Here is a 24538-nt window from a genome sequence, read left to right as displayed (position 1 = left end):
CCTAACACAACGTTGAATTAAAAAAGAAGGAAATGTGATTTTAGTCTTCGACTTCAGTGGTCTGCTCGTGACCTTTTCCCTTCCTGCTCTATTTCTCTCCTCATCATTTTATCTTTCCATGATGTCCATGTTATTGCTCTTATCTTTATAATGAGAAGACCATAGCCGCATGTTATTGGCCAAAAAAACTCACATTCCAGCCGGAGCCACCGGGGGACCTGTAAAGGACTCGGGACCAGAAGAATCCGCTTCATCGTCATTCCTAGCCGGAAAAGACTGCGTGATCCCAAACACATGGCGGTCGTGTTTCCCGTCCACAGGCCGGCGTTTCCACAAAAACATGAAATATATCGTTGAAAAGGCGCCCGCAGAGCAATGATTGCTATTGATTTGGACAAGCTTCTTCTCTAATGATGGAGGCCTGGGCATCACTATTACACACACACGTGAAGTTTAAACCCGACTCTTAAAAATCGCTCTCACATCAGTGACATTTGGGGGATTTCTGCTTATTTTCCTTTCCGTGAAGATCGGGATGAGAGAGATTGATGGCACTCAGCGTCCGTCTGTTAAATGCAAAACGGGATCCAGGGAGACGGCTGCTCTTCGGCGAGCTGAACGATGAAATCAGGGAGGAAATCGCATTTTCTGAGAATCTCTCCGAAGGGAACAAAAGATCTAACTACCTCTACAGCTCGATACACGTGCAGGACCGTTTCACTGGAAGGATCCGTTCCCAGGCAACCGGTGCAAAAGTTGTTAATATCACATTTTTAAATTTTTAACACTTTTGCTTTTTCTCCCGACGAATCAAAAAGAGATATATAACGTGTTGATTCCTGAGTCAGACTCGCTGTGTTTCCACATTCCCAGTCGTTCTCGTCTCAGCTGATGCCTCTGGGTGTAGCTGGATGTTAACGAACAGACAGGGAAAGTGAATTGCGCCCCCAAAAAATGTCAAACTATTCCATTAAAGCTGCAACGGAAATTAATATTTTCAAAGCAAAAAAAAAAAAAAAGTTTATGTACATTTTAATTAATTTTACACACGAATAAAAATGTGATATTTCATGCTGGATTATCCCATTAAAGATGATGGGGGATGATGGATTCTCGGGGCATACAGTCTTCTCATCGCTGCAAAAAAAAACAGAAGACGACATACTGTTGCCTCGGGTAATAAATCCAAACGGCAGGCATCAGAGAGATGGCTTAAAAAAAATTGAAGTGTTGAATTGAAATGCTTCCTGATGCAAAGTTGTGTTCTCTCAATTAAACGCCGATGCCCAGAAACTTTCTCCCCGTTATTGGCGCCTTTTCAGAGCGAGACGAGCGCCAGTGAGAAAAAAAACGTGATTACGTAACGCGGAGTGTTTTTGGGGCGAGAGCTGAATGGTATTAGAGGAGTGAGAGAGCAGCTGGTAGTGGAGGAATGAGAGAAAACACACACACACACACACACACACACACACCCTTACCTCATATTAACTATACATCCCCCGGGGGCTCAGGTACACAGTGCATGAATTATGTAAGGAGCCGGGCGGGTTCTCTCTGTTTGTGTGTTTGTGTGTGTGTGGGTGTTTGTGTGTGTGTGTGTGTGTGTGTTCAGGACGGACGCAGACAGACAGACCGTCATCTGTCAGGGTGTAGATGAGCCTGCGTCTGACAGCCAACGAGCCGGCAGATAATGGACAGGTTTAGTGCTTCCTGTGAAATTGGGCCGGCGATGATTTTAGTGAGTCGGTGGGGAGAGCTTCTCCATCACTCTCTCTCTCTCTCTCTCTCTCTCTCTCTATCCCCCCGTCTCTCGCGGTCTCTCAGCGCTGTCTTATCGACTCACACAAATGCAGCTATGTGCGTTTTTCCTGTGTGTGTGTGTGTGTGTGTGTGTGTGTGCGTTTTTCCTGTGTGTGTGTGTGTGTGTGTGTGTGTGCGTGGACCACCTCCCACATGAACTGCAAATGGATCTCACAAACACTTATGAAGACTGACTTCCTCTCTTCTCCCCCCCGAGAGTGAAAAATAATATTCCTCATGACAAAAATAGTCCCTTCAGCAGGTGTGTTGAGAAGCCGACGCCCCCCCCCCCCAAACCTCACACAATCAACAACTCAGGAACTTTCGTAGCTGTAAAGGTCAGATCATCCAAATCATGTTAATGTCAGAGTTGTTTGAGGTATTTCTTTCTGTGCAGCAGCACAATGGAGATGAAGGGAACTTTGTTTGTGCATTGAAAAACGACATTTCTGAAAAATTCATACCCGCCGTGACTCAGACTCACTTTAGTTTTCCCATCATCATAAAGCCGTACTATACGAGGACTTTTTATACTCTGACATTGTTTATGGCATACGGTACTAGAGGTATTTTTCATGACATAATTTTTTACGTTTTATGATAATATGGCTTTTAGGACTTTGTATGTCATACCTTGCTGACAAGCTATACTATGACTTTTTTGTTTAATTCTATACTATGACTTTTTTGTTTAATTCTATACTATGACTTTTTTTTTTTAATTCTTTACTATGACTTTTTTGTTTAATTCTATACTATGACTTTTTTTTTAATTCTTTACTATGACTTTTTTTTTAATTCTATACTATGACTTTTTTGTTTAATTCTATACTATGACTTTTTTGTTTAATTCTATACTATGACTTTTTTCATGACTTTTTTTGAAATTCTTTACTATGACTTTTTTTGAAATTCTATACTATGACTTTTTTTGAAATTCTATACTATGACTTTTTTTTTAAATTCTATACTATGACTTTTTGAAATTCTATACTATGACTTTTTTTGAAATTCTATACTATGACTTTTTTTAATTCTATACTATGACTTTTTTCATGACTTTTTTTGAAATTCTTTACTATGACTTTTTTTAAATTCTATACTATGACTTTTTTTAAATTCTATACTATGACTTTTTTGTTTAATTCTATACTATGACTTTTTTCATTACTTTTTTTGAAATTCTTTACTATGACTTTTTTTTAAATTCTATACTGACTTTTTTTTAAATTCTATACTATGACTTTTTTGTTTAATTCTATACTATGACTTTTTTGTTTAATTCTATACTATGACTTTTTTTTAAATTCTATACTATTACTTTTTTTAATTCTATACTATGACTTTTTTCATGACTTTTTTTTAAATTCTTTACTATGACTTTTTTTGAAATTCTTTACTATGACTTTTTTTGAAATTCTTTACTATGACTTTTTTTTTAAATTCTATACTATGACTTTTTTTTAATTCTATACTATGACTTTTTTTTAAATTCTATACTATGACTTTTTTCATGACTTTTTTTGAAATTCTTTACTATGACTTTTTTTTAATTTTCTATACTATGACTTTTTTCATGACTTTTTTTTAAATTCTTTACTATGACTTTTTTTGAAATTCTATACTATGACTTTTTTTGAAATTCTTTACTATGACTTTTTTTGAAATTCTATACTATGACTTTTTTAAATTCTTTACTATGCCTTTTTTTTAAATTCTATACTATGACTTTTTTTTTAATTCTATACTATGACTTTTTTCATGACTTTTTTTTTAATTCTTTACTATGACTTTTTTCATGACTTTTTTTTTAAATTCTATACTATGACTTTTTTTAATTCTATACTGACTTTTTTATAAATTCTATACTATGACTTTTTTTCATAACCTTTTTTAGACATACTGTACAGTTACTTTTTCATGACTTTTTTAGACATACTATATACCATGACTTTTTATTTTCATGGAATTCATTTCTGCTGACTCACTTTGATATGACTTTTATTATCAGGCACACAGAGAAGGCAGCATCCCCAGATTGAGACAGACAAGGAGCAGCACTGAGGCTCCAGGTTTAATAAACAGTTCAGGCTCAGAACACCGGCAGGCACACAGCGAGGACAACGCTGCAAAAACACAGCAGGCAAAAGAAATCCAAAACACAGACGGGTCAAGACATGAGCAAACACACTGGACCGCTCACACTAACCAAAGACTATACGGCTTAAATACACGAGAGGGGCGGAGTCTATCGGACATGATTGACACACATTATGAAGGGCGGCCAATCACACAGGCAGGAAACTGGATCGAGAATGAGATAACAAAATACAACCTGAAAATATACACAAAAGACAACTTGACCTCGAGTCAGAACAGGAGCATGACATTTATGACTTTTTATGGAATACAAGACACATTTTTTATTCTTTCATGATTTTTTTTTTACATTTTATTGGACTATTTCATTACATTGTATACTACAACATGTTTTATGAATAATACTTTACTATGACTAGTTATGACATTTTTTTATTTGTCATACTTTACTATGACTTTTATGAAATGTATATTTATATGTCATACTATGACTACTTATGATACTTTTTTCATTTCTATAGTTTTCTGCACTACATTTTTAACCACATACTATACTATGCCATTATTTTATCACAATAAACTATGACACTTATCATGTTATACTACTACTACTATGACTATTTCATTACATTGTATATTCATTTTTCATTACTTTTTTTGAAAATAATTTTTGTCACAATTTACTATGACTTATGAAATTCTCTTTTTATGATTTTTTTATATGACATGCTATAAGATGACTTTAATGACATTTTTGATATGTCATACGATACTTTGACTATTTCATTACATTGTATACTTTGACCTTTTAATGACATTTCTACGGCATACTGTACTATGACCTTTTATGACTTTCATAGCAAACTACACTGTGATATATTTTGTAGGATATCTATATTTGGATGACTTGACCTTTTGAAACACATTTAAAAAAATAATTTACCACATGGAAACATACAAAGCCACACTTCCCCCCCGGCTGCCTCCCAGTATTCGGCCAGCTGCATCTCCCAGCTGACGGCCTTCATCGTCGGGTCGTCTCTGGGGGGCGCTCTGCCCGGACTGTTTCATCGCGGAAACTGACAGCAGAAGAACTAATCGCACAAACGACATATCGGCTGAACGGGCGCGGCAGCTGAGAGCGTCATTATGTAGGTGGAGAGGAGGATGAAGGGAACATGACAGAGCAAGGTGGAGGAGATGACGTTTTTCTATAGCTACCTACAGTAATTGGATGCACACACACATACACACACACACACACACACACAAACACACACACACACACGTTGTCCATCATGCTTCATTGAAATCCTTCTGCTGTTTCTGCAGAATCCGGTTCACACCACCTAAAAGGACGCCATGTAAAGAAAGAAAAAAGTTCTTTGCTGCTCCAATTACCTTGTTGCAATCTCATCTAAGCTCCTGGCAGCGAGAACTGAAGCTTCTTTGTCCTATTTCCTCCCGGTTCCCCCGGTGCTCTGCGGCGGGAGATGCGGGGAGAGGATACCCGGCACCTCCAACCTCCGTCTTTTCAGAGATCGACTCGTGGATTCCTTTGTTTCTCGTTCCTCTTCCCTCCGCCTGAGACTCCACCGCTCTCTGCCATGCTGCCGTAACACCACGGCTATGTGATGACCACCGCTGTTCTGTCTTATCTAGATCTGTATTGTGTACAGTATTGGTATAATTTAGTGGTGTGTGTGTGTGTGTGTGTGTGTGTTATCGCCGTGGTAGCGTTCCGGTGTTATAGAATCAGATATCTGCTGTGTTGATGCAAGATCCAGATAGGGGAGGATGTGAGGGGAACAACGAGGTGTTTGTTTAGACAGCAGCCACAAATTGCATCATAGCCGTGTCTTTGTGTGTGTGTGTGTGTGTGTGTGTGTGTGTGTGTGTGTGTGTGTGTGAGTGTGTGTGTGTTTTACTCGTTTGCTGTCCTTGACCCCAGCCCGAGGGTCCCAGACTCGGTGACTAAGCTGTTTTATCTGAGTGTGAGAGGCAGCGTCAGCCGTGTTGGCCTGCAGGCACAGCTGTACTTCTATCAGCGCTGCCGTGTTGAAGCCTTGTTTTGCTGTCTTTTCACCTCCTCCCCCCCCCTCCTCCTCCTCCTCCTCCCCCTCCTCCCTCCACTCCTTTTATTCTCGCTTTATGTAGAATGTGGTCAACTATGGCTTCTTGGCTTGACTTTTCCAGCATCAGGGAAACACAGTTCAGCGTCTCAGGGTGTGAACACTCTCCGGGCGTACCTGTGTGCCAGATCTCCATATCCTGGAAGCCGAAGCTTCTCCTCTGGAGGGACGAGAGCCCAAAACAAAGCGCTCCTTTGAGTCCAGCCAAATGAGAATGAGCTTCACCTGCCGGCTCGCCGTGTGCGTGGGTCCACGGGGGGGAGGCGGGGGGCGGGGAGGCGGCGGCGAGGGGGGGAAGGAGAGAAAAGGCTTCTCCTTTGAGAGCATCCTGTTATTATTCCGCCTCGGGCGCCGAGCTGCGAGAAACGAGTGTTCTGTGTTTATGGGACCAAACACAAAACATCATGTACGCACGGAGGTGCACGCCGCCGCCGCCGCACGCCGCCGCAAGAACCGGCAGCTGCATATCAATGAGATGAGGAAAAATAAACACGTCAGGCAGAATGCGAGGAGGACCAATCAGAGGCGACTTGTTTCTCAAGGGGTGAAATTGGAGCCGATGCCCCCCAGATGGCAGCGGCGGGATTTCAGATTGGATTCCGGCGCGTGTAAATCACTGCATCGTCGTCGTATAGCACACGGGAGGAAATCATTTAGAGGCAGGGAAGTGAGGTTTTTTTTTGTCAGACTAAATAAGACTGAAACATGACTTCATATACAGACATGCGTGATCCCAAGATAGGCAAAGTAGCTTAGTTTAGGATGCTAACATGCTAAAGTATAGTGAACGTGAACTGAATTTAACGACATATTATACTACGACTTTTTTCATGACTTTTTTTCACGGCAGTGGATTTTGTCGTGTGTAAATCACTGCATCGTCGTCGTATAACACACTGGAGGAAATCATTTAGAGGCAGTGAAGAGTTTTTTTTAAACATGACGTCATATACAGACGAAGAAGGATAGACTGTCCCAACTGTTCCGTGCTAAGTAGCTAACTTTAGGATGCTAACATGCTAAAGTATAGTGAACGTGGTGCTATAATAAGACTTTTTTTTCACTGAATTTATCGACATATACTACAACTTTTTTCATGACTTTTTTTTTAGTATTACAACATTTTTCTGACTCAAACAATTACTTTTCATGACTTTTTTCATGGCAGTGGATTTCAGCGCGTGTAAATCACTGCATCGTCGTCGTAGAGGTTTTTTTAAACATGACGTCATATACAGACATGTCTGATCCCAAGAGGATAGACCGTCCCGTCTTCAAACCGTAGCTAGCTTTAGGATGCTAACCTGCTAAAGTATAGTGAACGTGGTAACGTAGGGAACCTTGCATGCTAGCACTGTCATTGTGAGCACGTTAGCATTTAGTTAAACTCACATAGTTTACTGGACTTAAGAAGAAATTTCAGGTATCTTGTATTTTACTTGTATTGTTTTACTTTACATCTAAAAACAAATATCTGTACTTTCTACTCCCCACATTTTCAAAACAGGCTCGTTACTTTAGTTTTAGTCCATTTGAGGGGAATTATTTATGTATTTTTATTATTATGACAGATCTTTGAGTACATTTCAGAGCCTGTACTCACTTTTACTTGTGTAAAGAAGTTGAAGCAGCACTTGTATTTTTGAACACAAGTATGTGTACTTCTACTTTTCCCAGAGTATGTGTACTTCTACCTGGTCTGACAGCTGCCTGCAGGTTGAACCTCACAGAGCTGCTGGTGTGACTGAGGACTCTGAGGACCATGAACAAAACATTCTCACAAATAGGCCACTTCCCACACAAAACCCGGTATTTATATATAAAAAAAGAAGGATGTGCACATTTCACACATAAGGTGAGAGATGTTCCCTTAGAGGGAGACATTGTTTCGCTCCAATTCCACTGATTGTATTGCTATTTTTACAGCCTTCTGTAAAAAAAAACGGTATTTCTCTACATTTGAATCTCTTTATGTGCGATGATGCTCATTCATTTCATCCTGAAATACGAAATAGGTACGTTTCCATATGCGCTCCGCAAATTAAATCTTTAGAACCCTCCTGACATTTAATTATGATGATTGCAATATTGCGGCGGTGATGATTTATAGGTACATGCCGTGAAAGTGGCGTCGGTTCTGGAAATAGCCTCGTCCGTGTGTAATGACAGCTGTTCCCGCCGCCATAATCGGTGAAATTGTGTCTTCCTCTTTGCCTTTCCGTGTCTCTGATGTCGTGGAGGATCAATATGCACCCGGATGTTTAAGATGATGGAGGACGGCGTTCCCTACGATGGAGATTTATGAAGCACGACCATGCATTTGGTGCAGCTCTATAAAGCTGACTCCAAATAAAGCAAAGGCCCTTGTTTTTCAGTGCACAGAGGGTTTTAATGCATCAGGGCCTCCAGGCTTGTTGTTACAGAACATTATGAGTTGCTGGAAACATAAATTGCAGCGCAGCTCATTTAGAGCGTCAGCCTGGGGAGCCACAGAGCCGCCTCCAGCCTCCAGAGATGACCTGTTAATTAAACATGTCGGACTCTCGGCAGCCGGGGGGAGGGAGGAGGGGAGGAGGAGGTGCTGCATGAGAGGAGCATCACATGTTGCTCCTCCCGTCGACGACAGCGACGTGCGTCCATCGTGAGGAAGTGTCCGTGCATTATTCATGCTGCTTGTAAATTGGCCTCCGTGTGAGAAATGGCTCCCGAGTTTGAAATCCACTTCCTCTTCCCACGCTGCTGCTGTTAATGCTGCTGCTGCTGCTGCTGTTAATGCTGCTGCTGTTAATGCTGCTGCTGTTAATGCTGCTGCTGCTGCTGTTAATGCTGCTGCTGTTAATGCTGCTGCTGCTGCTGTTAATGCTGCTGCTGCTGTTAATGCTGCTGCTGTTAATGCTGCTGCTGCTGCTGTTAATGCTGCTGCTGCTGTTAATGCTGCTGCTGCTGCTGTTAATGCTGCTGCTGTTAATGCTGCTGCTGCTGTTAATGCTGCTTCTGTTAACGCTGCTGCTGCTGTTAATGCCGCTGCTGCTGCTGTTAATGCTGCTGCTGTTGTTAATGCCGCTGCTGCTGCTGTTAATGCTGCTGCTGCTGTTAATGCTGCTGCTGCTGTTAATGCTGCTGCTGCTAATGCTGCTGCTGTTAATGCTGCTGCTGCTGTTAATGCTGCTTCTATTAACGCTGCTGCTGCTGTTAATGCCGCTGCTGCTGCTGTTAATGCTGCTGCTGTTGTTAATGCCGCTGCTGCTGCTGTTAATGCTGCTGCTGCTGTTAATGCTGCTGCTGCTGTTAATGCTGCTGCTGCTAATGCTGCTGCTGTTAATGCTGCTGCTGCTGTTAATGCTGCTGCTGCTGTTAATGCTGCTGCTGCTAATGCTGCTGCTGTTAATGCTGCTGCTGCTGTTAATGCTGCTGCTGCTGCTGTTAATGCTGCTGCTGTTAATGCTGCTGCTGTTAATGCTGCTGCTGCTGCTGTTAATGCTGCTGCTGTTAATGCTGCTGCTGTTAATACTGCTGCTGCTGTTAACGCTGCTGCTGCTGTTAATGCTGCTGCTGCTGTTAATGCTGCTGCTGTTAATGCTGCTGCTGCTGTTAATGCTGCTTCTGTTAACGCCACTGCTGCTGTTAATACTGCTGCTTCTGTTAACGCCACTGCTGCTGTTAATGCTGCTGCTGCTGTTAATGCTGCTGCTGTTAATGCTGCTGCTGTTAATGCTGCTGCTGCTGTTAATGCTGCTTCTGTTAACGCCACTGCTGCTGTTAATGCTGCTGCTGCTGTTAATGCTGCTGCTGTTAATACTGCTGCTGCTGTTAATGCTGCTGCTGTTAATGCTGCTGCTGTTAATGCTGCTGCTGTTAATACTGCTGCTGCTGTTAATGCTGCTGCTGTTAATGCTGCTGCTGCTGTTAATGCTGCTGCTGTTAATGCTGCTGCTGTTAATGCTGCTGCTGTTAATACTGCTGCTGCTGTTAATGCTGCTGCTGTTAACGCTGCTGCTGCTGTTAATGCTGCTGTTAACGCTGCTGCTGCTGTTAATGCTGCTGCTGTTAACGCTGCTGCTGCTGTTAATGCTGCTGTTAACGCTGCTGCTGCTGTTAATGCTTCTGTTAACGCTGCTGCTGCTGTTAATGCTGCTGCTGCTGCTGTTAATGCTGTTGCTGCAGGTTTCTGATACAGTGGTCTTGCTTCCCGTCATCTATAATTCTACGCTGTGCTCCGATGCGTCTGTTTTGCTGCCGTGCTCTACGCCGTATCAGATTGAATTATACAGTATCCCACCTGTTCACGCGTGCATTTCCAATACATGTGCACTGTGTGTGTTTTTCCATTGTGAATCTATGGATGTGCCAGAGGGCCGTAATGCAATTGTGAATTATCGGGACTTAGGTAACTCTTTTATATTGCTGCCAAGCCCAAACATATTTTGGAGCGGAACCCAATAAAGCCACGGTGATTTATGAACTCTGCTTTTTCACTGGGTTGCCATTCTCTCTCTCTCTACATATATATTTATATATATATATCTTTTTTTTACAAAGCAATCTTGGGAATGGCACATCCGTAAAGCGATAAGGAGAATGTTGATGATTATTTCTGCATGCGGCTTGGCTGCTGAAAGACAGGAGGGAGGGAGGGAGGGAAAACAAATTGATGCCATTATCCTGAATGGAGATTTCTGTGAGAATGACATTCAAGCAATAGTCGTGTGTTTGCTTTAACGGAGATCTCTCTTCTCTCTCTCCCTCTTCTCATATCTCCAGATAACAAATACGCCCCTGCGGTGAGTCTAAACGGGTTCATCTTCATCCTGGGAGGAGCCTACGCCCGAGCCACCACCATCTACGACCCGGACAAAGGCAACATCAAGGCCGGCCCCAACATGAACCACTCTCGGCAGTTCTGCAGGTGAGAGATGATTAACGTTAATCCCAGCGTGGAATTCAACAAACGGCTCGCATTGTAGGTCTGAAGCTTCACAAACACCGACGTTGGGACGCAGATAATATGTGAAACTGGAGTTTAAATCTTCTTCTTGTTCTTTCTTCTTCTTCTTGTCCTCCTCTTCCTTCTTCTTCCTTCTTCTTCCTCCTTCTTCTCCTCCTCCTCGTTCTTCTTCTTCGTATTCTTCTACGTCTTCTTCTTCTCCTCCTCCTCCTCCTTCTCCTCCTCCTCCTCCTCCTCTTCCTCTGCATGAGTCGAGGAAAACAACAGAAGCGAACACCAAATACGTTTGGGAAGTAATTACAGGCGGCGTTCTTATGTGCAGAATGTATAACATAAATCATGTTGTCAGAGTTATCGATAAGCTGCACCAGCGCACGCCAGGCGGCTGTTCTGCTACATTTAACTAAGTCTGACACTAGAGAGAGAGAGGGGGGGGGGGGGCAACAACAAACACACAGGGCAGAGAACCACACATATACCCTCCCCCCAGGAGGTCATCGTGCAGGAGGCTTGATATCCTCCCCTCACTGCGTCCGGCCCCCTGCAGGCCTCCACCTCCCCTCGGTTTATCAGTAAGAGCAGCTCCAGGCTTCGCTCTCTCTCTCTCTGTCTCTCTGTCTCTCTCTCCCTCTCTCTCCATTTTCGGATCAGCTGTGGTACTCTCTGAGTAGATTTAGGCTTTATGTAATAATCTGTTTCATACCCGACAGTGTTGTGAATTTGTGCAAGAGGACCGCATGTGTTGTTTGGGCCGTGTGTGTGTGTGTGTGTGTGTGTGTGTGTGTGTGTGTGTGTGTGCGTGTGCGTGTGCGTGTGCGTGTGCGTGTGCGTGTGCGTGTGCGTGTGCGCGTGCGCGTGTGTGTGTGTGCACCTTATGTAAATGCAGATCGTTCCAAACCCCAATAGGAGTACAAAGCCCTAATCAGCTTACAGCCCCAAGTTTTAATCCTCTCCGCACACAAACTCCTGTTTCTGTTTCTCATATCATACGAGCACATTTGTAGAGATATTTGCTTTTTCATTTGGGTTTTTTTTTTCTTTCCTCTCTCAAGAGGTAGTGTGTGTGTGTGTGTGTGTGTGTGTGTGTGTGTGTGTGTGTGTGTGTGTGTGTGTGTGTGTGTGTGTGTGTGTGTGTGTGTGTGTGTGTGTGTTTTCTCTACCACACACGAGTAGCCTTGTTGGGTATGTAGGTATATAGTATAGTAGGATAATAACTAATAATACTGCAGTACATTTTGTCACAAAATTGTAAGTATTGTTAGTCGTAGAAGTCAAAGGCATAAACATGTCATAGTATATTATATCGTATAAAAGTTGTAGTAAATAATGGAACAAATTTGATAAAAGTCTTTGTATAGTATGTCATAAAAGTACAAAAAGTCATATTATAGTATGTCATGAGTTTATTATTATAGTATGAAAATACTAGCCATGAAAGTCTCATAATTATAGTATAGTTTGTCATAAAAACTCACTCAAGTACAATATATAATACATGAAGTCCTCGTATTATGTCAGAATATATTCATACACCCAGTATGGTATTTCATAAATGTCATAGTACACTAAGCAATGCTTGCATTTAAAAAGTTATAGTTTGCTTTGAAATTCAAATAAAACCCATTTTACTTCATAAAAAGTAAAGTATGTCATAAAAGTGTCATATTATACACGGCCGTGATCAAAGGTGTAGTATTTAATCAAAGTCATAATCCGAGTCGAGTAAATTAGTCATAAATACAGATGCTAAGCTAACCGGCTAACGGCTGCAGCTTTAACGTACACATGTGATGATGCTGTAAACCTTCTTATATATATATATATATATATATATATATATATATTAACAGCTGTTTTCCTACCCTCGTTGCAGCGCCGTGATCCTGGACGGGAAGATCTACGCCACCGGGGGCATCGTGAGCAGCGAGGGTCCGGCCCTCGGCAACATGGAGACCTTCGACCCCTGCAGCAACACGTGGACGCTGCTGCAGTCGCTGCCCTGCCCGCTCTTCAGACACGGCTGCGTGGTCATCAAGAAGTACATTCAGAGTGGCTGAGGCCCCGCCCCCCCCCCCCCCCCCCAGGGGAACCTGATCACGCCGGCTCCGGAACACCAGCTGAGCTCCGGTTTGTGGGACGATGTGCGACGGCAGCTTAGGGTCGGGGGTCGGTCGGTGACCTCTGAACTTTGACGCCAGCATCCATCCGCTCTGTTACCTGTCTCCCCCCCCCTCCAAAAAGAAAAAAGAAGCCCTGTGCAGAATGTACTCATGTCCAACTACTCAGCCATGTCAGGTGACCGAGCCTCCAGTACTGTAAATGCCATGGTCGTAGTTCATCCACCACCCAACAGGCACAGGGCCCTCTCTTAGTAAACTACAACTCCCTTCATCGGCGACGTCCTCATCCTCTTCAGTTCTGTCTTCTCCCAGATCTCCGTGAACGCACCGCCTCCCCTGTACTGTACTCGGACTCAGGTCCCACATCTGTGCCCCCCCTTTGAGAATTATGTTAAACAGGCGTTTTAAAGTCATTCATTAGGAGTTTTTATTGTTTTTTTGTTTGTGGTGTATGAATATGAAACATTTCCCCCAGTAGTGACGTCTACAGGACGGGAGGAAACACGGGAGATGAATTCTACTGGGAGGATTTAGGAATTTTATATGATTATAATTCTATATCATTAAAATAAACTGATTTGTGGTGCAACCCAGTTCTTCTATTGGCCTGCTAAAGATATGAAGGAGAAAAACACATCAAATCTGGGTCAGGTAGGTGTTAAAAATATATATTTTTTCTTTGTCATTGAGACATAACAGCCTGATTGAGACGTGGAGGTCGTGACCTGATAGATTCACACTCTGGGACAAAGACAAAGACACTTCCTCCCTCCGCCGTCCTGATGAGACGTTCAAGGAACAGCTAAAAAAAAAAAAGCACAATTATCAACTGTGACTGATTTCATCGTTATGTTGATCCATGTTTTATCCTCCATGAGTCCCTCTCTCCTCCACCACCTTCTTTTTTTGGTTTTATACGTCTTTCATTGCAACCTTAAAATGATTTTGGGGTTGGTAATCTGTAAATACAGGAAGGAAATATGTATATTTTAAAAACCTGAAGGCAATTCTGTATAAATGTTTTTAGAAAAAAAAAACGGATAGGTTGGATTTAAAAATGGTATGTCTGTAAATCTGTACCCAAAAAGGAGAAATTAACAATTATTATTAAAAACCTAATACATATACCAGAACATGAACACGCTGTCAAGTCTTTTTTTTTTGGGGGGTATCTTGTTTTTTTACTACAGGTTATTAAAAAATAGAAAAACCACGACTTTAAAACATACAGTTTGCACCTTTTTATTCAAGTATATCACAGCAGTTTATTTGAGAAATACAGTAAATGTTTCATTTCAAATATAACTTACACTAAAGTAACAATTGCAAACAGGTGTGTTAAATACACAAACGAACAGAACTGACAAAGCTATGAAAAAAAATCATTTGTAAAAAAAAAGAAAAGTCTCGACTACGATGAAACGTGAAAGAATTCGGGGGAAGAACCAAGTCATCAGGATAGAAGAAACCCTTTCCCTCTGCATACTGGACTACGTAGTCTCGACTACCAGACAAAAATTGGTTGTTAGTCCAAACTGGCTACAATTTATAAGAAAGTAAGATTGCAATGTATGACATTTAACTACCCATATTAATTTCCATACGAGTTTCTAATTAAAAAATAACTCTTTTGGCAGAAAAGTGGGAGACAAAGTGAACAATAAAAAAAAAGAAGTTAAATCTGGTCCGGTTCCTTTTTTCCTGGGTTGTTCTAGACAAGACTACGTTTTATTAAATATCAAATCGTCCTAAAAGGATCGTCTCTTCCAGTATGCCACAGTCTGCAACCACTTTAACGAAGAACACACTAGAACAATGAAATAAATAGAAAAGGTGAAAGGGCATGTTGTCGTGTGTTGAACCTGAGAGACCTGTAAACCCTTTATTTCCCCTCCTGCACACGCAAATAAACCCGCTACAAAACGCTACGCAATCAGCAAAAAAACAACAAAAAGGTTGAAAATGGACGCGCGACGTTCCCGGTTGATTTAAATCAAACGTACAAAAAGACAAGCGATTGAATATTAGGTGTAAAACGTGTTTGATAATAAATAATCTGAATCATGAGATGAAAATCTGCAAATTTTAGAAGCTAAGAAGTTAAATTTAAAATGAAGGCGATGGTTGTTTAATGAGGGGAAAAAAAAAGAGCAAGTAGTATGGGGGATATCAAAGAGAACCTGAAACTAAAGCAACATATACAGTTCTTGAAATATGCTTAATATTTATGCAATCATCATCTGGCTCAAATGCAAACATACGTAACAATCGGAGAGCTCTCAACAAACTGGGATTACTGCAGCAGCCGTGGTTTCACTGATCTGGTACCTTTGATGGTACTGGAGATGTTGCAACAGTATTTCGGAGGGGGAGGGGGGGGGAATACTGTTCGTTTGTACCCAGTAAACAGTTTTCGCATTAAAATAAGTTAAGCTGAGGTAGCGTTGGTTTTTCTCTCTGCAGTAGTCCAAGTGCTAACCTGTCGTTGCCAGTTTGCATACGGGCGTTGCTTCCTAGAGTCTGAGGAAAAGGCGAGAGGTGAGCCGGGGTTTGAGGATCGGACGAGAAGAAATGTGGCATCTCCAAAAAAAAATATCCACGACAACGTCATGAAGACGTCATAAAGCTTCAGTAAACACCTTCACTTACTGCAAGAAAACATTTACTGATGTGAATCCAGCTTCCCTCGTCTGGTGTTGAGAAGAAAAACACGAAATAAATCCAGAAAAGTCGGAACACACATTTGAAAGGAGGAGGAGGATAAAATAGAAAAAAAAAAAAATCATGTAATGCTTTATACACCTTAGTGACGGGCACTGCCTAGAATGGCCTTGTTCATTATAAAAAATTAAAATTAAAAAAACATAATCATGCAAAAAAAATCTCAACTCAAGCAAAGCATTTTTATCAAAAAGGAGAAAAAAAATTATACAACAAAATCATCAAAAACACAAAAGATCGTTATGACCATCAGATATAAACAAGTGAAAACTGACTTTCCCGTCATTTCGTCAGCACCTTTTTGTATTTTTTTAGGGAGCGGGCTAACACTTGGCACGGTGATTTCGTTTTGATTTGCATATGGAAAACTGAAGAGAAGCTGGTGTTCCTGTGCACCCCCCTGCTGTCGGCTCAGGTGGACCGGCCCGCCACGTCGGGGTTTAAACAGGACGTCAACACATTAAAAGTCCAAACAAGTGCTTTCAAAACGCAACCACAGAACGTAAGAATCATCGGAAACTCATTTTCTCAAAGGTCGTCAATTTGTCTTTTTTTGGCCCAGGTTGAAATGTTTAACCTAGATATGTTTTTTTTTTTTTTTTTAATGAACCTAATGGCATTGAAACAAACTTTTTTTTTTTTTTTTTTTGCTTCAAGGTCACTGTGACCTCAGTGGTTAGGACCCGCACTCGACTTGGGAGCCTGTTTTCTTTTGTCACAAGTATTAAATTAAAAAAATCCTGCTAAATATAGTTCCATATGAAGTTTTTTTTGTATTTTTTTAAATAAGGCACACACTAGGCAGTGCAAACTCTTAGACGCGTTCTGATGTGTGTGGGCGAACCTCCAGTTTCGGCTCGGACTGGGGGGGGGGACATTCAGACTGTGACTGTAGTGAGTTGGAGGGTTCGGACACCACAAGCTGTTTTCCGCAGGACGCCCGCTGCTGGAGGCGGTCTGATGAAAGGGGGCGTCGCCCCGCTGTGCTGACCTCATGGAACTTTGTTGTTCACGCTTAAAAACGTCGTTGTAAACGATCCTTCTGGGTGAGAGTCCTCGACGGTGGCTCAGGTAAATTCAATTAATCAAGTAGCTAAAAAAGAACAAAAGATGGCAGAAAGACGACAAACCGGGCCGACGACGGAGCGTTCCACTCGGGGGAGACGGGGGGGTTCAGTGATTCAGAACATTAAACCGTCCTCATCGCCGGGCAGCACCTCTGCATTCACACTTCTGCTGGTGAGGATCTGGGCGAGTGTGTGTGCATGTTTGTGTAGAAATACATGCATACCCAAGTGTCAGCATGTGTGTGTGTGTGTGTGTGTGTGTGTGTGTGTGAATCCACGATATGACATCACCCGATCTGTTGGTTTTACTAGTCGTCCAAGTTAAGAAGTAAAATCCCAAGAGCAGCATGGATGAACGATAGGATAGCACCCGAGTAGCACCAGGGTCGCCCGTCACTGTTTGTGTGTGTGCGTGTGTGTGTGTGTGTGTGTGTGTGTGTGTGTGTGTGTGCGTGTGTGTGTGTGTGCTAGTGTGTGTTACTGACACACCTCCAGGAGTTTGGTTGTGTAGAATGGGTCTGGATCTGGCCAGGTTCCTGAGACGATAGCACCATTTGAATGTCCTCAACGTCGTCCTCGTCGTGTCCCCTCCCAGCAAGAAGAGGGCGCTGTGTTTTCTCCGTGTGTGTGTGTGTGTGTGTGTGTGTGTGTGTTGAGGGCTGGACTTGGAAAGCTCCTTCTCCCGCTCTCACTCAGTTTTGTGTGTCTTTGTGGTCCCAGGCTGTTCAGGATCTACCTGATCAGGTGTTCTCTCTCCGTCTCACAGGAATGTATGAAAATGCTGGACTCTCCCCTCCATCTCCTGCACACAAATACACAAACAGACACACACACTGCTGAGCATCATCACAGCCACCGTCAGATGTGTGTATAAAGCATCGCTTCAATATAACTTGGGGAGATCTCCCACAGCGGAGACGCCGTGACAAGATATTCCAACGTCGACAGCAAAAAGTTAAAAACTGTACGACGACACAGTAAGAAGACATTTTAGACTTCTATAAAGAGTTAAACTTTCATCCTCAAATAAAAACTTTTACAGCATCATGATGAACAGTATTAGCAGACGCTACAATCTTGTACTTTTGTAGTTTAAAAGTTCTCGAATACTAAATGAAGTAATATCTTTAATGTAAATTGCAGGAAATTTGATTTTTTTTTATGCATCACTTCAAAGAGGGCAACAGGCATAAAGATCATAAAAGCTGGAATGATTAGTCAATTAATGTTATTTGATCTTGATAATTGACTTTTTTTTTTCATTTTGAAAATAAATATGTAAAAATAATAATAAAAATGAGTTCCATTGCTTGTTGTTTTCTTGTCGTTTTTTGACTCTGGTACTCAACTGAGCATATGTGGGTTTTTTTGTATTTTTAGTTTAATTGGATTTCTTTTTTTTAATTATTAAATGAGTTGAGAAAGCAAACAATCATCAGGTTTTACTTGTATTATTATGAATTATTTGTTCTCTTTTCTGTGTTTATACTGCATTTCTCTTATAATCGTTGATTTAGATGACTTTATGTAACTATCTAATGACTCCAACACTATATATAAAAGTACTAAAGTAGTTCTTGAATGAAGTGAAATGTATGTGTGAAAAATAATCGCTTAATAAATAGAGATTAGAGGTGAAACTATCATCAGATTTATAAATAAAAATACGTTTTTTCTTGCTTTTGGACGCGTTATTTTCTCCTTTAATTACCGTCTCAAACCGAAGAACACTTTGTTCAAACACTGTTGACTGAAAATACATTCAATTCAAGCTAACTTCTGATGATCAAAGCCCTTTTTTAAATCCTCTCAAGGCCACAACAAAAAAAAAAAGGTTGAAGTGGTGCCAAAGTCCTCCGTTAATTAAAAGTAAGAGCACATTTTGGCCTGCTGTTCATTTACAAAAAAAATATTACAAGAATAATGAAAACTACACCCGACATTTTGCCGAATGGATTTGAAAAATAATCCAATAATAACTTCAATTAAAGCACGTCTACCTCCACAGCAACACTATATCACGGAGCTGCTGTGGAAAGGGAAGTTGACAGGATAAAAAAAAAGTTGCGAGTTTAGCTCCAGCTCCTCAGACAGCCACCTGTCTGTCTGCGTGTCTCCCTGTCTACGCCCACACACTTAGCTCGTTGCTGCCTCCTCGCCTTTTGCACTCGTGTGATCTCCAGTTTCTGCCTGAAGACCTCCCCTGTCATCACCCTCCCCCCCAAAAAACACAGCATATAATCCCAACGAGTCCCGGGCGGTGCCCCTCTCTGTCTCACTTACATAAAGTTAGGTGCTACAGTGCAGTAAAGCTTTAATTACTGTTGCTCGATAGGTACAACGTGGCAGATCTGTAGATTTAGAGACTTTAATTTCCCGGCGGGGCCATCAATATTATGCATTAAAAAGAAGAATCCAGCATCACTGTCAAGATGTCGTCAGTTGGTGACAAAGGTGGTATAAATTACTTTTGGGTGTATCCGACTGGCTTTGAACTGCTCTTATCTACCCCCGTTTACCGATTTCCTCCCGCTTCCCAGATCAAATTTCCTATAACTCCCGAGAACACAGGGTTCTGTGTGTGTGTGTGTGTGTGTGTGTGTGTGTGTGTGTGTGTGTGTGTGTGTGAATCATTGAGAAAAGAACAATCTTGTGTATTGCGCCTGGATGTTCGGATGCTTCCGTCGATGGAGAAATTGATTATTTTGTCTTTTATACGACAACAGTGGGACGAAACGTCTTGAAAGAAGGTCTCAGAAGAAGACTCAGAAACGATGTGTTGATCATTAAAGATTTACAGATAGTTTGATTACACGTGCTCCAAATAGCCTTATGTGTCACATTTAAACACGTGTCTACGCTACACTACATGAACCTGGTTTACAGAGGATTTTGGTCCCTGATGTTGCCTTTGAGTACGACGGCGTATTAGGGCAACTGTAGGGTAAAAAAAAAACAGAGCCGAGAGAGAGGGGCAATATTCCAAGAATTCCAAGAGTTTGTAAAGTATCGGGGCGATTGGGCTAAGATGCTAGCGGTAGCTTTCACTTGTCATAGAGGACGTAAACAAGTGGCTTGACCAGATGTTGGCCGTTGCTATGACAAGTGAAAACTACCGCTAGCATCTTAGCCATAAGATGACAATTTCACCCTAAGGACCATGACACCTTATAAACGTGCAAATGTTTAATATTGCCCACCTCTCTCAGCTCCGTTTTCTTTGTTCACAGATGATACGCCGTTGTACTTGATGAACAAGGAAGCCAAAAAAAACGTATATGAAATTGACTTGCAGCAATTAACAAAAATCTGCAGAGAAATAAGCAACTCTTGTGTTGACCGGTGGCATGTACAGCCCTGTGACAGCGTTTTAAGTTGCTGCTTGAGGCAACGGGGCGATGTGAATGCCAATTAGCAGATAGAAATATGTTATTGTGTACGGGGCAGAGACGGTCCCTCTAGCTTTAACTGGAAGCTGGGCGTAGTCCACTCCATCTGCTGAAAGGTCAGCGCTTCTGGAAGTCTAAGACAGGCTGTACCCAGAGGAGAGGAAGAGGAGGAGGAGGAAGAGGAGTAAAGGAGACAAATGTATGGACACGCTCCATTTCACTCGTCTCTCCACGATGCAGACACCAACACCACGCTGCTACATTAAGTGGGAATGGCTTCAGCCGCCACGCTGAGTATCTACCAGGAAGTGTGTATGGGGCGCATGTTTTGTTTTTTGTTTTTGTGCACTCCCCAGGGGAGGAAGATGAAGAAGAGGAGGAGACGACCTGCTGCGGATTTCGAGATGCACGTTGGAAAAAACAACTGGCAAACAAAACACGTGCCAAGCGAGCTGACATTTCTGCTCTGGAAACACCAATTTAGGCTGGCAGTGTGAGATGAACCCCCCCCTCCTCCCCCTCCTCTTCCTCCCCCTCCACCGGCCGGCCGGTCGACAGGCGGCACCACCTGGCTGACTGCTCTCTCTCTGACATCCTGACAGCCAGTTCTGGCTACCGGCACCAGAACGCTGCCATTCCTGGCCCACTGTCTTCCACTGACATCCTTACAGCAGCAGCAGATGGCCAGATGGGATTCTGGGAAATATACAGAAACTTTTTTTCCTCCTGTATGAGACAGGCAAGAGATTAAAAATGAAAAAAAGAGGGTGACCTGATAGCTGAGTGGTTAGGTCGTCGGTTTGATTCCTGGCTGGATGGACAGTCTGCTGCCTCGTCTCTTTCTCTATATTTACTCTTATTACTTTTTTGTGCCATACAATCACTTTTTATGGCATCCTCCATTATCATTTTTATGACATATTATCCTGTAACTTTTTATTGCATTTTTATGGCACACTGTAGTTTGACTTTTTAATGACTTTTAAGACATAACACACTGTGACTGATTGTAAAACTTTTAAAGCATACTATACTACAACTTCTTGATGACATACTATGACTTTTTATGGCATACTACATTATGATACTTTACTCTTTTTGCATATTATACCATGACTTTTTATGACAGCTAAAACATTTTAAAGTAAACTACACTATTATTTTTAGGTGAAATACTATGACTTATATATTATTATTATTTTATGGAATACTTTACCATAACTTTTATGACATTCTAAACTATGACTTTTATGCCATCCTTGAGCATATCTTTTATAGTATGACCTTTATTTTTTATGACATACAATAAAATAAAATATATTTTCTTTTACATATTATACTTTTATGGAATACTACACAATGACTTTTTATGTGACTTTTTTCACGACTTAATAATTGATTTATTTGTTTTAATTCATTCAAGGCCGGAGGAAAAGCCGTGGAGAGAGACTGAGGGTGTAGCTGTATTAGCCACGCTAGACCATATGTAGCTAGTGTGGGTGTTGCAATGCATCCTGGTACATGTAGGCTCCATGATCAAGAGAACTCAGCGTTCTCAGTCAATAAAGCATGCACCACGAAAGGTATTGCTTCAAACGGACTAAAATGTGACATGAACACTTTGTGTGAAGGCCGACGGTGCATCGCTGACCTCCAGTAGCCGGGTCTTGTCGTACTCTCGGCGGTGCTGGTAGATACACTGGCTGAGGAGGGAGAACAGTCGCTCCAGCTGCTCCACGCTGTAGCCCTCACTCTTCTTCACCACCGTGTCCAGCAGAGCCTGGAGGGGAGGGACAAATACATCACCATTTACTCCTTCAGAAGACACACACTGCATATTATATCTCTCATATCCGTCGGCGTGTGCGTGGAGAAGCGGTAATGAAACAGACGGGCCACGGAGTGCTGATTAACTGGTCACACGAGCTCAGCGCTGATGTGGCTGCACGGAGACGAAGCGTTCGGAGGTCAGCTCCATTCAAAAGCAATTAACATCAGAGTGACAGCTAATTTGGGCTAATCATAATTAGAAGCAAGTTTACATTTCACTGCTACTTTAATTAAAACATTCTGGACAGTCAAAGGCCCTTTTAATTGACCCGTTTCTCACATTTTACCCAAGCCAGCGTCCGTGTGTGTGTGTGTGTGTGTGTCTATTCAAACAGAGAGCTCATCAGAATGCATAGACTGAGACAGCAAAGGCACAATAATTAAGGTTACCATCACTGACGCAAGGCAAATAGAGAAACCTCGACAGAAATTAAATGCTGTGTGTGTGTGTGTGTGTGTGTGTGTGTGTGTGTGTGTGTGTGTGTGTGTGTGTGTGTGTGTGTGAGAAACAGTGACCACGGTGTTAAACACATAAAACCAAGGCAATGTCAAGATTAATAAAACGTGGATGTTTGACAAAGCCTCTCATCAGAGGAGCGTCTGAGAGATAATTATAGTGAGCTAAAGAAAAATTACAGAGGCAAAAAGGTTAGCATTGTATTAATCACTGCACTCCATCTGACTGGGGCTTCTGTTTAAATGACGGAACACTTGTCTTGATTAAAGTCACCGACAACGGCTCAACGTCAACAAACACCTCAGCGGCAACTTAATCCCAAAACACACTGAGCTCATGACCACAAGTCTGACCTCCAGAGCAATATTTCACTTTGTTGATGTTGTTTCTTGATTTGTTTTTTTTTGCCTAACCGAGTTAAAGAAGAGTGAAGCTGCTCCCTGGATCCACCACGATGACTCAGCTCCTTCTCCTTAGCTCTCCACTGAAATATTACCTTTTTCAAAACTCAAATTCACTTTTCACGCATTTCAAGGTGCATTTCCATGCTTTTCCAGCACCTTCCAGCTGTGGTAAACTACATACTTGTATCCAATACAACCCTCAGTATTAACTATGGTTAAATATGTGTCTATGGTCTAATTCATATAGTATGTAATTGATAATATACTCATTTATTATTGATAATTATCAGTATTGTTATTATAAGCAATGGTATTATTATTATTATTAATTAATTAACTATTAATATGGAAGAAGGGTGTAATAGAGAGTAAATAAGTTATTCTTCTTCTCACTCCTTTCAGAGCTGTAAAGAAAAAAATAATGCAAATATTGCTTGGAACGTCTAATTGTTTGACTATTTTGTTGTTGTTTTTTATTCCTATTTTACGTCTTTACTTGTTCGGAACAAATAAACATACAAATACAGTATTCAGTTTAAAATAATGGCCTGTTTTCGGGTGTTGAATGTGTTGGATTTATGCTCGGTTATCAAACTTTTATGGAGCCGCCTGGAGGACGGGTCCCTGGAAAAGTCTGCAAGGACGAGCATCGGGCCAAACTGTGGCTACTGTTGCATAACTATTATTTCATCTCTCCCACTACACGCTGACAGTAAAAGTAATGGGCAACGGGGGAGATTATTAGAGCTCGTCGGAGGCCTGCATTGTTTTTGATTTGCATCACAGAAAGCCATTACAGCCCTGCACGACGACAGCAAGGGTGAGGAATGACACCTGTTACGGGATTAGACACTGCTAGCGATTTAGGGGTGAGTTTCGCCTTTTTTGATATGTATTTATGACGCCATTATCTGCATAAAACTTTGAACAAAAGTAGATTTTCCAACTTCAAATCTCTCCTGTAGTCACTGAAGTTTAATTTCCCCGTACTTTGAGTTTCCAGCAGGTGCTTATCATACTGAACTCAATTGCCCGGAAACATAACTTGTAATTGAGTAGATAATACCTTTTGAAATAATCACACTTCTATAACTTAATCTGGCAGTGTAGGAGGAATCATCGCTAATATGCCTTTGACATAAAAAAAAACCTCCACCTGGCCAATCTAATAACTGGAGGTCCCTCGACAAATAAAGTGAGCATACAGAATTCATCCAAAGCGATAACGATCATCGCAGCTGCCTTTTACAAAAAAAAGAAAAAAAAGTGTGGTCCACTGCTCGATATGGAGCATATTTTATTGGATTCAATTTGTACCTTTTCACAGAGTAACTGTGGTGTAACATCAGGGGGAGTTCTCAGGTTTCACCCCAGCCGCCGGAGCTGCTAATAAAAAGAGGACCGAATGGAGGGCATCGCCGTAAGATGCCTATTTTAACAACACGAGCATTAAAAGCTGTAATTGGCACCATTAGGAGCCATCTCACACATGCGTTATGATGTGAGTCACTGTAAGGCACCTTCCTTTTCATCCAAATGCCACCGCGTTCCATTTTTCATTACGACTCCCATC

General features: G+C 41.7%; 2 protein-coding genes across 3 annotated transcripts in view; one reads left to right on the top strand and one right to left on the bottom strand.

Annotated features, from left to right (window-relative positions):
- klhl29 (kelch like family member 29) overlaps window positions 1-14224 on the top strand; it is a 193622-nt gene extending 179398 nt beyond the window's left edge. For both annotated transcript variants that reach the window (XM_084030725.1, XM_084030726.1), the window contains exons 14-15: window positions 10794-10938; window positions 12851-14224. In XM_084030725.1, coding sequence (XP_083886851.1) covers window positions 10794-10938; window positions 12851-13034 — 329 coding nt within the window. In that variant the 3' untranslated portion in view covers window positions 13035-14224. The remainder of the gene's footprint in view (window positions 1-10793; window positions 10939-12850) is intronic.
- Window positions 14225-14323: 99 nt separating this feature from the next.
- Window positions 14324-24538, bottom strand: part of atad2b (ATPase family AAA domain containing 2B) — a 67201-nt gene continuing 56986 nt past the window's right edge. Inside the window, exons 27-28 of the mRNA XM_084030724.1 lie at window positions 21926-22054; window positions 14324-17687 (exon numbers count right to left, since the gene is read on the bottom strand). Of these exons, the coding sequence (XP_083886850.1) occupies window positions 17646-17687; window positions 21926-22054 (171 nt within the window). The 3' untranslated portion in view covers window positions 14324-17645. The remainder of the gene's footprint in view (window positions 17688-21925; window positions 22055-24538) is intronic.

This window comes from Eutrigla gurnardus (genome assembly GCF_963514095.1).
Source record: "Eutrigla gurnardus genome assembly, chromosome: 16".
NCBI lineage: Eukaryota > Metazoa > Chordata > Actinopteri > Perciformes > Triglidae > Eutrigla > Eutrigla gurnardus.
The sequence above is the reverse complement of the archived record's forward strand: the minus strand, read 5'-3'. Positions and strand labels throughout refer to the sequence as shown.